The sequence below is a fragment of the Amblyomma mixtum genome, chromosome 1, assembly GCF_055824585.1.
Source record: "Amblyomma mixtum isolate Tamu chromosome 1, ASM5582458v1, whole genome shotgun sequence".
Classification (NCBI taxonomy): Eukaryota; Metazoa; Arthropoda; class Arachnida; order Ixodida; family Ixodidae; genus Amblyomma; species Amblyomma mixtum.
Window position 1 is genome coordinate 6,361,185 of NC_143012.1, and position 12,315 is coordinate 6,373,499.

Consider the following 12,315-nt stretch of genomic DNA (forward strand, 5'->3'; position numbering starts at 1 on the left):
GAAGACTGCTGCATTGTGTACATGCACATGATCTCATTGCTTGCATGAAATAATTCTTTCTTCAGGTTCTTAGCTGCCGGTGATACAATGCGGTCGTCGTCCTTCTGTTTTTTGAATGGCCGCTCCACCACTTGTGGGATTATATCTTCGACATGCCAAGCGATTTGGGACATCCTTGGCCCGATATATGTTCCGGTCCCAACAACACCTCAGGAGTGGTTGCAGGTAATCAAATAACTGGGCATACTCATGGCTACCACACCGAAACTTCTTTACGCTTTCCATCTAACATCCCTAATTTTCAAGCATCTCAGCTTGCTCCCTGATTGCTTTACGTATGAGAGTCAATTATTTCTTTCACCTCATTTTTCAGATTGCTCACGACTTTGAAGAGCGATGGAACTTGCCACATTGTTTGGGTGCGATTGATGGCAAGCATGTTGCCATTGAATGCCCTGCTAATTCCGGCAGCCTCGACAGAAATTACAAGAACTTCTTCAGCAAATCACTGCTTGCTATCAGTGATGCTTACTACAGGTACAACTCCTTGGTAGCAAACTGTGCTCTTTGCATGTTCATCAACAGGTCCATTGAAACGAAGAGCTTACTTCATTTATATTTTTGTCAATGTTGCCTTGCATAAACACCCATCACGCCCACATGTAAGGATAAAGAGGTGCAAACTTCCTTATGTGCGATAGATGCTTATAATGAACACATGAAAATAGCTCTGTGCATTGTTGCAGTGCTGTACACACTGTATCATGCATTAGCTGCCTGCCAACGTGATATGATTGAAATTCATGCACAAATATAAGTGTGGTGTGAATTGACTTGGCGTGCCTATGAAAGCACTTATATAAAGTGCACCATTTCACATCTTCATTTTAAGTTACATAAACATTCTGTGCCTGTTGTTTCATTTTTCAGGTTCATTTATGTCGAGGTTGGACACTTCGGGAGCGAGTCTGATGGCGGAGTATTTGGCCGCAGTACCCTCCACGAATCAATTCAAAGCAACCAGAGAGGTCTCCCACGTGATGCGCCACTGGGAACAGCAGGCAATATGCCTTATTTTTTGTTGGGGATGAGGCTTTTCCCCTGAAAACGTGTATGATGCGTCCGTACTCCAGGAAAAGTAAGCTTCATCAATATGTTTGCATGAGTACTTTGTTGCAGTAGCAGAAAGCACCGATCTTTGAAACTATGCTTGAGCTCTTTTTTGACAAGCACTATCATGAAACATTTAGGCCGACATGCGTTGAAGAAAGTGTGAAGTGGGATTCACCACTTCCTGTATTTCGTTCGATTTCTAACCACAAGAAAGCTAGCCAAAGGTGTTTTCCTCCGCTTTCTCCGCAGCTTGACAGCAATGTGCATGAGAGCAACGTTTAAAACCTGGCACCAGCTATCACTTAGTGGTATAATGTACTAAATTAGTAGCAGTGGTAATCATGAGCCTGGGCGAGCAGTCATACCGATGCCTCAGTGACCCAGGGCTCGCAAACCTTCTGGTTGGAGGTGCACAGTAGCCATTGCAGCAGAAAAATGGGCTGAAGGCACTGAAACAAGAAAAATGTCTGCCCGACGGAATATAGTGCTAAAATTGACCTGCGATATGCTAGTCCCACATATTCAAGGCTCATTTCTTATATAATAAACTTGTTCATTCCAAAATCATAGCTAACTTTCTTGCATGAAGGTACTATTGCAGTAGAAAATATCACTTGGCCCAATATTATGACATATTGGCTGACATGTCACTGATATATGCTGTCCATGCTGGTGTTTCATCAGAACTCTGTAGTGAATTGCTGTTGTCAGCTTGTTAATTTTTAATGTATTCAATTGTTCTCTGCTCATGGTTCACATTACAGGCCTTCATCCGCTGTTTGCCGCCAGTGGTTCTAGTGGACCACAGCCCGGCAGTCAAAGCGCTGCCCCAAGTGCTTTTGAAGAAATGCACCAGAAAAGAATATTCAATTACCGTCTAAGCCGGGCTCGCAGGGTTGTTGAAAATGCCTTTGGCATTATGGCCCAGAGGTGGCGCATTCTGCGTCGCCCTTTCAAGGCAAAAGACGAGAACATCAGAAAAATAATATCGGCATGTATTGCCTTGCATAATTTCCTGATGAAGGAGTCACATACTTCTCAATCTTCATATTGCCCGCCCGGTACAGCTGACAGCACTGATTGGCAAGGAAATGTTATTGATGGAAGTTGGAGGGCAGAAGATGGTGCAAATTCTGCATTGAGGGGCTTGCCCCACTCTGGCAGCAACTCAACCAGGTACTAAGAGCTTGCTGCTGAATGCGGGTCTTTTGCATGCCGGTGTTCAGTAATTTTTTCAGAACTGTGCTTGCATGTTGTTAAAACTTGCATCACTTGCTTCAGTAACAGTGTTTCTCTATTTGACGTGTGTTTACACCACATTTATGTTACAGGCTTGCGTATGACGTAAGGGACAGATTGTGCCGGTACCTTATTAGCGACGGCAAAGTACCATGGCAAGTGTCCATGATAAGGGGGAAATAAGATTCATCAGGTAAAATATCACATTTTTATTCGCAGATGAACCGCTTCACAGTTGCGAATAGTTGTCATGCTTCACAAGTTCGCCTCCTATTTTCATTGTCATGCATGGCACCTAATTGTGCTCAGGTGAATATAATATATTAGGTAACATAGACTCAGGAAACATATCACAGCTCTGTTTACAAAATAACTGCAAAAGATTTAATTATCAAAGAGTAATGCTTCCCTCATTTTTGGGTACATAACATTGTCGATTTCATGCATGGCATCAAGCTTCTGCACTTTGCTCAAACTTCGCAGTTTGACAGCGAGTGCCATGCAATAATGGTGTGGCAGATCTTGTGTTTGCTGTTCCGACTTCATTGATGATAATCGTTGCAGGCACGCCGAAGCTACTTGCAGATGCATATCCTCTGAAGAGCTGGAAATATAATTTTTGTGTGTAAATTACAGTTAATCCTGTTTGAAAGCATTTTCACTTTACCTTCCTGTGGTGGTCGCAAGTTTATGAGCCTTTGCTGGCTTAGGAGTGCTAGAAAGAAGACAGCAACTCAATTTAGCAAAATTTCATAAGTACACTACATGAATAGCAGCAGGCTATCATAAGGAAAATACCTTTCAATGTCCAACTGAGCGTCCAACTCGGCATCTAGCCCAGCTTCCAATTCGCTCCTTTGCAGTGACCTACGATGAAGACAACATTGCTGTTTTACCATTCTGTAATGCAGTAGTGACCAGTTTTTCTTCACCTTTCACTTTCCGCACTTGCAGGTCGTGTAGGTCGAGGTGGTCCAGCTGGACTTACAGGAGTGTGAAGGAGCTCCTGTGACTGAGGCTCTTCAATTGCTTGAGTAGCCTCTGTATGTGCAGTTCTGCAGCAGGATCATATCATCATCATCATCAGCCTGACTACACCCACTGCAGGACAAAGGCCTCTCCCATATCTCCAATTAACTCGATCCTGTGTTAACTGCAGCCATGTTATCCCCGCAAACTTTCTAATCTCATCCGCCCATCTAACTTTCTGCTGCCCCCTGGTATGCTTACCTTTCCTCGGAATCCAATTCATTACCTTTAATGACCATCGGTTATCCTGCTATCTCATTACATGTCCTGCTTGTTTCAACTGAGGTGTCACGAGCTCGTGTGTGTTCCCTGACCCATTCTGCTCTCTCCCTGTCTCTTAGCGTTACACCTATCATTTTCCTTTCCACGGCTCACTGCGTTGACCTCAACTTCAGCTGGACTCTTTTTGTTAGCCTCCACATTTCTGCCCCATATGTGAGGATCAGTAAGATACAGTTGTTACACACTTTCCTCTTGAGGCATATTGGTAAGTTGCCATTCATAACCTGAGAGCGCCTGCCGAATGCACTGTGCTCCATTCTTATTCTTCTAGTGATTTCAATCTCGTGGTCTGGAACTGCGGTCCTGCAGTAAATGTATGTATTCACTCATGCAGTATCATGTAGTGTGCCATGAAGCAAGCTTGCGTGCACCAACCAATGCTTTAGACAAGAATCTTTGCATCGTGGCTTAACTCTGTCATGAGTTCCTGTTCCTTTCTTGTCCTTGCTACCAAAAAAACTAATCATAGCAAGTGGCTTTCGTGTTATGCATGCCTTTGGGTGTTGGCACTTTTGTAGTTTGACATACTGTTTTAAAACAAACTACATTCTAGCAAAGCAAGAGAAGAAATTCTCTGCCTATTACTTATGTATATAGTTCAAGCCTGTAATTTGTAGTTTGACATACTGTTTCAAAACAAACTACGTTCTAGCAAAGCAAGAGAAGAAATTCTCTGCCTATTACTTACGTGTATAGTTCAAGCCTGTAACAAAGAAATTTTTTTCTACACTGAGGTTACTTTTGACTCCACCTGATGCCTGTAATGACAACGCTTCTATTACCCCCCTCTATTGACATGTGAGTTGAAGGTAAAGTGTGTGTTCAGTTCAGAGTACAAAAGAAAGCTTTGGCTTCAAACAGTACTGCAGACCTACTTAACACACATGTAGTGAGTGCTGTTTAATGTGAAAGGAGTGGTGAATGCCTACCTGCTTCAGGGCATATTGAAGTTAGTTACGTGTACAGGCTTTGTCAAATAAAATATATAGCTCAAATGATCTGACTTGCTTTCGTGCTGTGCCATGCGGCTTCTTTGCCGTGATCTTCCGTGTTCCAAATGTCTAGTAGGGGAGACAAACTTTTGTTTGCACACTGAATTCATTCTGGATCTCCAAGGGTTCAGCATGCCCCAAAACACGCCTCAGAAATGAATCATAGGGGCTGTATATTGTTGACAATGGCTGTATTTGTGTCCTTCAGAACATGCTTCATGTGAGGTTCCCATTCATATTAACGCTCACACAGTGCTAATAGTTGAAAGTAGTGTTATAACTCACTCTTGTACAGTGGCAAATCTCACATTGCTGCAAAGGCTGAAAAAGTTTTAAGAAGACAAAGCATTTATTAGCCAAGTTCAAGCACAGCAATACGACATGGAGTCTCTAATATCTTGCACAAGATATAGAGTTGCATTGAAAAAAGGGGTGTTCTGCATCAGTGCATTCGCGTGAAGGCACTTCATGCTACAAATCAACAGGACCATTCAATATGAAAAGGAAAACCATATTGCAGAAAAAGAAGGAATTTTTGTTAATTCATATTAAATTCGAAAATTAGTTTCCAATATTATACACAAGGAGGAAAACTAGCTAAGAAACAGGAAAAAGTGTGCTTGTCACACATAATGATAGAGTAATAAATAATTGAATGCCCAAACTTCGATTCATATTGAGAGAGCCTGTTGTGTCAGTTCACTTTCGGTAGGTTACCTAGAGGGGTTGTCAACATGAGAAAAGCATTCTGCTGTAGTATTGACATAACTGCAGTAACATGTCCACAGTAATGTTAGTGGTGTAGGAAAGTACATTCTCGTTTCTCTGTTGGAGTATGCAAACCCTTATCTGAGGCATATGTCCCTCAGCTACTGCCCAATTCCAAAACACGCAACAGATTTCAAGACAAACAGCATGATTACTGAACTTACATTGGTTGCCGTGAAACTGGCTCTATAATAACCATCATGGAGTCAAAATGTTTCCACTTTATGACTGGGATGTCATTCCTTCCTGCACCACTTTTCATTTTGTTTTTTATCTGATTGTGGCACTTAAGAAAAGTGTCTTTTAAGTTTTTAAATTTCTTCTGGCAGGTCATCCCTGGAATAAAGAACTCATGTTCACACTATTTCTTAGCTATATATGCATGCAATGATCTGGTTTTGCATCGATCCACAAACATGCAGCATATACCATAGGCATGGCAGTGACCGTAAAGGAAGCCTTGGCTGCGCGAACATTGTAAATCGGCAGCAAAAGTTTACGGGATGCATGCTCTCAGAAAAGAAATTATTCTAGCTCTGCCTCGTCACCCAGTCCCGTAGTGTTACCAGCTGACGAGTGTGCACGTCCCCTCATACGTTGAGACATTTCAGGTGACGTAGATTATGTGGCGATACCGAAATAATTTTTTTTACGCGTACTCGCGTACCGCAAAATTTTCCTGGCGGTTAGCGGATGGTTAAAAACACAAACGTAAAATCTGGGCTTCGCGCACAACCGCGATGACAGCGGGGGCGCGTACGCGTTCTGCTGTTCGCAGTGATTTTCATCGTGATTGTACATTCCACAACACATGCAGTTGGTTTGCGGTTCTTGAATGTATTGCACTTAAAACTTGATGTACTGATTCGTTTCCGCGCGTTTGGCGAATTCATTGAGCTTTCGAGGAAAGGTACCCAGCCAAGCAAGCGTAAGCAGAACACCATCCGCATTCCGAGAGACTCAGCTGTGGGCGAGCCACAGGTTTTTATGCATCGTTATAATCCGGTAATAATAAGTGGTTCATCTGAGGAAATATTCGCCTGCTTGCTAACAAAGTTTTCAAGAAGCCATTACCGTTAGCACGCATATCGCGGCATATTACCACTTCACCGAAGCTACGCACGCCATCGGACAGCTCATCGGACAAGTTTGGTGACGGGAAAATGCACACTAAATCCCTCGCAAGTTGATGGCGTGAGTAACCCATGCACTGTGGCAACAAACTGGGACATACTCTGTGCGGGCATAGTAAACAAGAGGTGCGTACGTACCGCTCATGCCGAGTTCGGCGCCGATCTTGTTCCAAAGGTCATCCTTTAGAAGATTGTTCTTGTGTTCTGGATGCCGCTTGTCGTACAGAACCGAATAATTTTTCACTGCGTCGATGAGCATTTCGGTTGTGGCTGGAGATATGGCCATGGAAGCACTCGCGCACACCGACGCCATATTGCAAACTGCCGGGGCCCGCGGGTGCCGTCCTATTGGCTGATGGCAGTCGGCGGATTTTTTCCGCCGGCGAAAATCGGTCCTTGACCGAACGGGCATTCCGCGGCGTATTTCGGCGGATTCTCTCCCGCGGCAGCGGATTCCGCTCTCGCTCGCCGCCGAATGCCCAAGTGTGAACGAGCCATCCCTGTCTCCACCTTTCAGCTCGAGGACTTTTCTCGGAACCGCAAAACCTGTGTAAAGGAAAATTCCTCTCTCCCCTCCAGCCAACCCCCCACCCCCCCACACCATCGTCTCCACTGCTCGTCTTGGAACCGCGCGACTCATCACAATAAGACATTCTTGACTGCACGGCGGAGCTCAACCACGTGCAAACCAACGCGACGAAAATGCATGCACACTCGAGCTAGCACCGTTCATAGTCTGCGCACGCGAAAAGCCACACTCATATATTAGGAGAGCTCCGACGCTGTTCGTACCGCCTGCAAGATCTTTTGTAAGTACTAAAACTCTTTTATCTTGATATACGTCTGGAAGTTAAAGTGGTTTTTGTAGTAAATGTTGCTTTGACTACATGCGCCTTTATTTTTTAGGCAGGAGAAGAGAGCGAGCCAAAAAGCACGAGGACGACTTCTGTGTACCCACTCTCATTGCGAAATGGCTTGCTTGACGTCGTGCGCAGTGGAATTGTGGCCGAATGGTGAGAATTTAATTTTTCGTCTTTGGTGAGATGAACTCACTAAAGATTCACTACTTTGGCTAACAGCGGGTTTGAACTCATATGAATTGAGATAGGATGCATTCGGGAATATGTCCTTTACCGCTTATGCACGACGGAAATCAGAACCGCTTAATTAATTTTCCACTTCAGACTAGTTGGTAAGGATATGTGTAATACTTCCGTAGTGTTTCTTTTTGCCTTCTACTCTTGCAGACTCAATAGAAAATCCGCAATTACTGGTTAAAGCTTTTGCCCAAGTTCTCTCGCAATGAAAAAGGGCATTACTCTGGACTATCAGACTAGTATTTTTGTGTGGTTTTCAAGTTGCAGTTTCGAATCCAACTATAGCATGCATGCGAAGCAACTAAGGTAAAACAAAGGTGCCCTGAGTTCCTTGCGTTCAGCGTATTTCGTCAAAAGTCGCAAGCCGCATTTTTGACCCCATTAAATAAAACTAATCAAAAATGTTGTTTTGACGTCCATGTGGAAGAGACGCTACAACCTGTGCATATTTACTGGAATAAAAAATTACCTCGCAATTTAGAGACACAAGTTATGATATTAAAACAAAATAATACATTAATCTGTTTTCAATATCACATTAATTTCCTTATCTCGCATTGAGTATATTTACTGGGAGTGCGACACGACGCATTAAACTAAATTAAACCATTTGGTGTAAGGGAAGTTTAGTAAATTAAATTCCACTTTGTGCAACAAATGTGGGGCTGGTTCTTAAGAATAAATTAAAAATTATCCTGTAAAATATGTTGCTAGTGTCTTCACGATTACTGTGTTTCACAAAATTCGGTGTTATCTTTGTTATGTTTGTTTTTGTTCTGTGATGGCCATAATTCAACTTACCATGACATCATGCATCTCTTTGCACGCTTGGCACTTCGTGAGGCCATCGTGCAAGAACTGGACGAGGAATTTGTTTGAATGCAGTCCAGCAGCCCCCTTGCAAGTGGAGTGCAACGATTACTTCGGATATGACTGATCAGTTCACTGGAGGACAGCTCCGTTGAGCGCTTTTTGGATGTCTTAGCCGTGCCGCAGCAGCTTGCCGAGATGCTTTGTCCAACCTGATCGGCACTCACCAAACTTGAAAATAAATTGTTTTCCCACAGCCTCTGCCACCATGCTCTTGGGCCCCTTTTCTTTACTCCCCAGGGTGGCTGGTGGTAGCGCAAACCATCCTGTGTGCGCTAGAAGCGTGATTCTTGTAACTCAAAGCAATAAACGGGTCTTTTTTCTGGAATTCTTTCGCACCCTCATTTATGAATATTTGCTAGGTAGAATGTTATGTATGTATACATCTATCCACAGTGCCGGTCATTGGCGAGTGGGTTAATTGCATGTGCCAGCGTTCGAAAGCTGGATGCCATTATTCGAAAGCTGGAAACCATTATTCGAAAGCTGGATGCCGATATTCGAAAGCTGGAAACCATTATTCGAAAGCTGGCTACCAATGTTTGAAACTTGGCTACCAATGTTTGAAAGTTGGATGCCAGTATGAGACCTTTGCTGGTCCATGCTGCAGAACGAACATCGGGACTGCGTTGGCCGCTTGATCGGCCGAGCGTTGGCCCAAAACTGGCATGAAAGTAAGGCCAATGTGTGAAGTGGTAGCGCTCGGCCCAAATGCCAGTGTAGGACCGATGTTCGTGCCAAATTTTGCCAACACTTGCGCGACGTTCGGCCAATGTTGTTGTGCTGCCTGGGCAGCTGCAGCCACCGTATCCCCGCCAAATTCTTAATCTCATCCGCCCACCTAACTTTCTGCCTCCCCCTACTACGTGTGCCTTCTCTTACAATCCACTCCGTTACCCTTAAGGACCAGCGGTTATCTTGCCTTCGCATTACATGCCCTGCTCAAGCCCATTTCTTCCTCTTGATTTCAACTAGGATATCATTAACGCGCGTTTGGTCCCTCCCCCACTCCGCCCTCTTCCGATCTCTTAACGTTACACCTATCATTTTTTTCCCTTGGCTCGCTTCGCTGCGTGGTCCTTAATTTTGCTGAGCACTTTTTTGGTAGCATTCACGTTTCTGACGCATAGGTCTGTAGACGTTTTCTCTTCAGGGATATCGGTAAACTGCCATCCGTGATCTCAGAGATTCTGCCATATGCGTTTCACCCCATCCTTATGCTAGTTATTGCCCTTATGCTAGTTATTGACATATTCTTTTACTACTTGCTGCATCTAGCTACCAATTTTGTACTGCTGTTCCCTTGCCAGACTTATGACCATGACTTTGGTTTTCTGCATGTTAATTTTTAGCCTCACCGTTCTGCTCTGCCTTTCTAACTCATTGATTGTGTTTTGCACTTCATGTTCTGAGTGACTTAGCAAAACAATGTTATCAGCGGATCGCAGATTACCTAGGTATTCTCCATTAACTCTTATTCCCAACTATTCCCAATTCAGTCCTCGGAACGCCTCCCGTAAACAGGCGGTGAAGGGCACTGGCGAGACCGTCTCTCCCTGACAGACACCCTTCCTGATTGGAACTTTATTGCTGACTTCATGGAGGACTAGGGTAGCTGTGCAGTCGTTATAGATATCTTGCAATATTTGCACGTAGCACTCTCATCCACACGCAGATTGCGCAATGCCTGCATGACAGCTGATGTTTTCACTCAGTCAAATGCTTTGTTCTAATCAACGAAGGCTATAGTAGGGGTCGTTTATATTCTGCTCATTTCTCTATCACCTGATTGAAAGCGTGAATAATATGGTTTATTGTCGAGCATCCTTTACTGAAGCCTGCCTGATCATTTGGTTGATTAAAGTCTAAAGTTGACCTGACTCTATTAGCGATTACCTAAATAAATACTTTGTAGGCAAAGGACAGTAAGCTGATCGGTCTGTAATTCTTCAAGTCCTTCACGTCCCCTTTCTTATGAATTAAGATAACGTTAGCGTTCTTCCAAGATTCTCGTACGCTCGAGATCACAGGGTATTGCGCATACAGGGTGGCTAGTTTTTCTAGCACACTCACTCCTCCGTCCTTCAAAAAAATCTGCTGTTACCTGATCCTCACCACCTGCTTTCCTACTTTGCATTGGTCCTAAGGCTTTCTTTACTACCTCCTTCGTTACTGATGGAGTGTCCCTTTGCTGTGCTCTGCTGCCTCTCTCGCTAACGTTCTGATTACGTTAGCTAATGTATAGATTCGTGTAAAACTCCTCGCCTACTTTAACCATCTTATCCATATTGCTAATGACATTGCCATCTTTGTATTTCAACGCACGCTTCGGCGGTCCTGGCTGTTCCTGCGGCCATGGCTGCCGGTTCCTGCGGCCGGTCGGAGGTATTTCGGCCGTTTCTTCCGCTTGGGATTGTCCACCCATTGCCCTGCTGTGGTCAGCCGCGGCGCCTGCCCTAGTCTGGAAAACACTCGGTTTGTCCGGCCTACGGCGCTGGGAGTCTGAGGTGGGCCGTTTCATCGCACTCCCGCGCGCTGTCGTGTCCTCGCTAGCTCCCTTTTCTGGGGCACTGGCTTTTTTTGGCCGCGTTTTTCCCGACGCTGGATCTCCGGGCCTCGCGCTGAGCCTTAGCCCTAGCAAGGCGTAGGGCCGTTGCCGCCCCCTCCCTGGGCCCCCGGTGTTCACAATTCTCCACCGCGTTTTTTCTTTAGAAAGAGGACACTTCATGTGTCGATGGAATTGTACAACCAGGTCTGGGGTGCGGCTTGATCTCGGTGACTAGAACCGAGGACGCACTTCCTCACCAGAGCAGGATTCGGCCACCCTGGTGTAGTACTTGGCCGAATCCTTCTTTGACCAACTCAATTAACCCTCGGCCCTCAGTCCCCAGCGGCTGCGGAGCAACTGACCAAGGCGGCGGTCAGGCCTGTGACGCAGCGGAGGGTGCTAGGAATCGTTAGCTCCGGGCAGGCCGCCATTGGAAACTGAACCTATTAACGTTTAACGCAAGAACCTTATCCAGTGAGGCTAGTTTAGCAGTTCTGTTGGAGAAATTAGCGGGTATTAAATGGGATGTTAAAGGGCTTAGTGAGGTTAGGAGTACAGATGAGGTGTATACAGTCCTAAGGGCGGGCACGTACTGTGCTTTCGTGGATTAGCAGAGAGACGAGAACTAGGCGTGGGATTCCTCATCGATCATCATATAGCTGGCAACATAGTAGTTTTATAGTATTAACGAGAGGATGGAAGCTATCGTAATTAGGCTTAATAAAAGGTACAAGCTGAAGGTGGTGCAGGCCTACGCGCCTACATCAAGCCATGATGACCAGATCGCTCAAAAGCTTCCATGAAGACGTGGAATCGGTAATGACCAAAGTAATATCACAGTACACTGTACTGATGGGCGACTTAATGCGAAGGTAGGCAAGAAGCAAGCTGGAGACCAGGGGGTAGGTTACTATGATGTAGGTTCTAAGAATAGCAGGGGGAGTTATTAGTAGAGATAGGAATAATTTGCTGATCATGAATACCTTCTCCCGCAAACGAGCCAACAGGGAGCGGGCGTGGAAGAGCCGCAATGGTGAGTCTAAAAATGAAATGGACTTCATACTGTGCGGCCACCCTGGCATCGTAGAGGACGTGGTGGTCCCCGGAAAGCTCTGTTGTAGCGACCGCAGAGTGATAAGATCTCTTATTAGCTTAGCTTAGGTTAGAGTAAATTAGCGAAGCGGAAGTCTATTAACGAGTTAGCAATAAGAGGGAAGGTAGAGGAATTCAGGATTTTGCTGCAG

General features: G+C 44.9%; 1 protein-coding gene and 1 long non-coding RNA gene across 2 annotated transcripts; one reads left to right on the top strand and one right to left on the bottom strand.

Moving 5' to 3' along the window:
- Window positions 1–1,641: 1,641 nt before the first annotated feature.
- LOC149365354 (uncharacterized) lies at window positions 1,642–4,007 on the top strand. The gene is made up of 3 exons (XM_089581758.1): window positions 1,642–2,289; window positions 2,445–2,545; window positions 3,307–4,007. Exons 1-2 carry the CDS (start codon window positions 1,862–1,864, stop codon window positions 2,533–2,535), a joined length of 519 nt encoding a protein of 172 aa, XP_089437884.1. The 5' UTR covers window positions 1,642–1,861; the 3' UTR covers window positions 2,536–2,545; window positions 3,307–4,007.
- LOC149365355 (uncharacterized) lies at window positions 2,867–3,998 on the bottom strand. The gene is made up of 4 exons (XR_016290834.1): window positions 3,285–3,998; window positions 3,151–3,219; window positions 3,020–3,067; window positions 2,867–2,956 (listed from the first exon to the last, which is right to left on the bottom strand). It is a non-coding gene; the product is annotated as an uncharacterized LOC149365355 (long non-coding RNA).
- Window positions 4,008–12,315: the final 8,308 nt, after the last annotated feature.

Coding starts and splice junctions, on each gene's coding strand:
- LOC149365354 (XM_089581758.1), top strand. CDS start 1,862: ATGGTTCACATTACAGGCCTTCATCCGCTGTTTGCCGCCAGTGGTTCT. Junction 2,290..2,444: donor TCTGGCAGCAACTCAACCAG/GTACTAAGAGCT, acceptor TTTATGTTACAG/GCTTGCGTATGACGTAAGGG.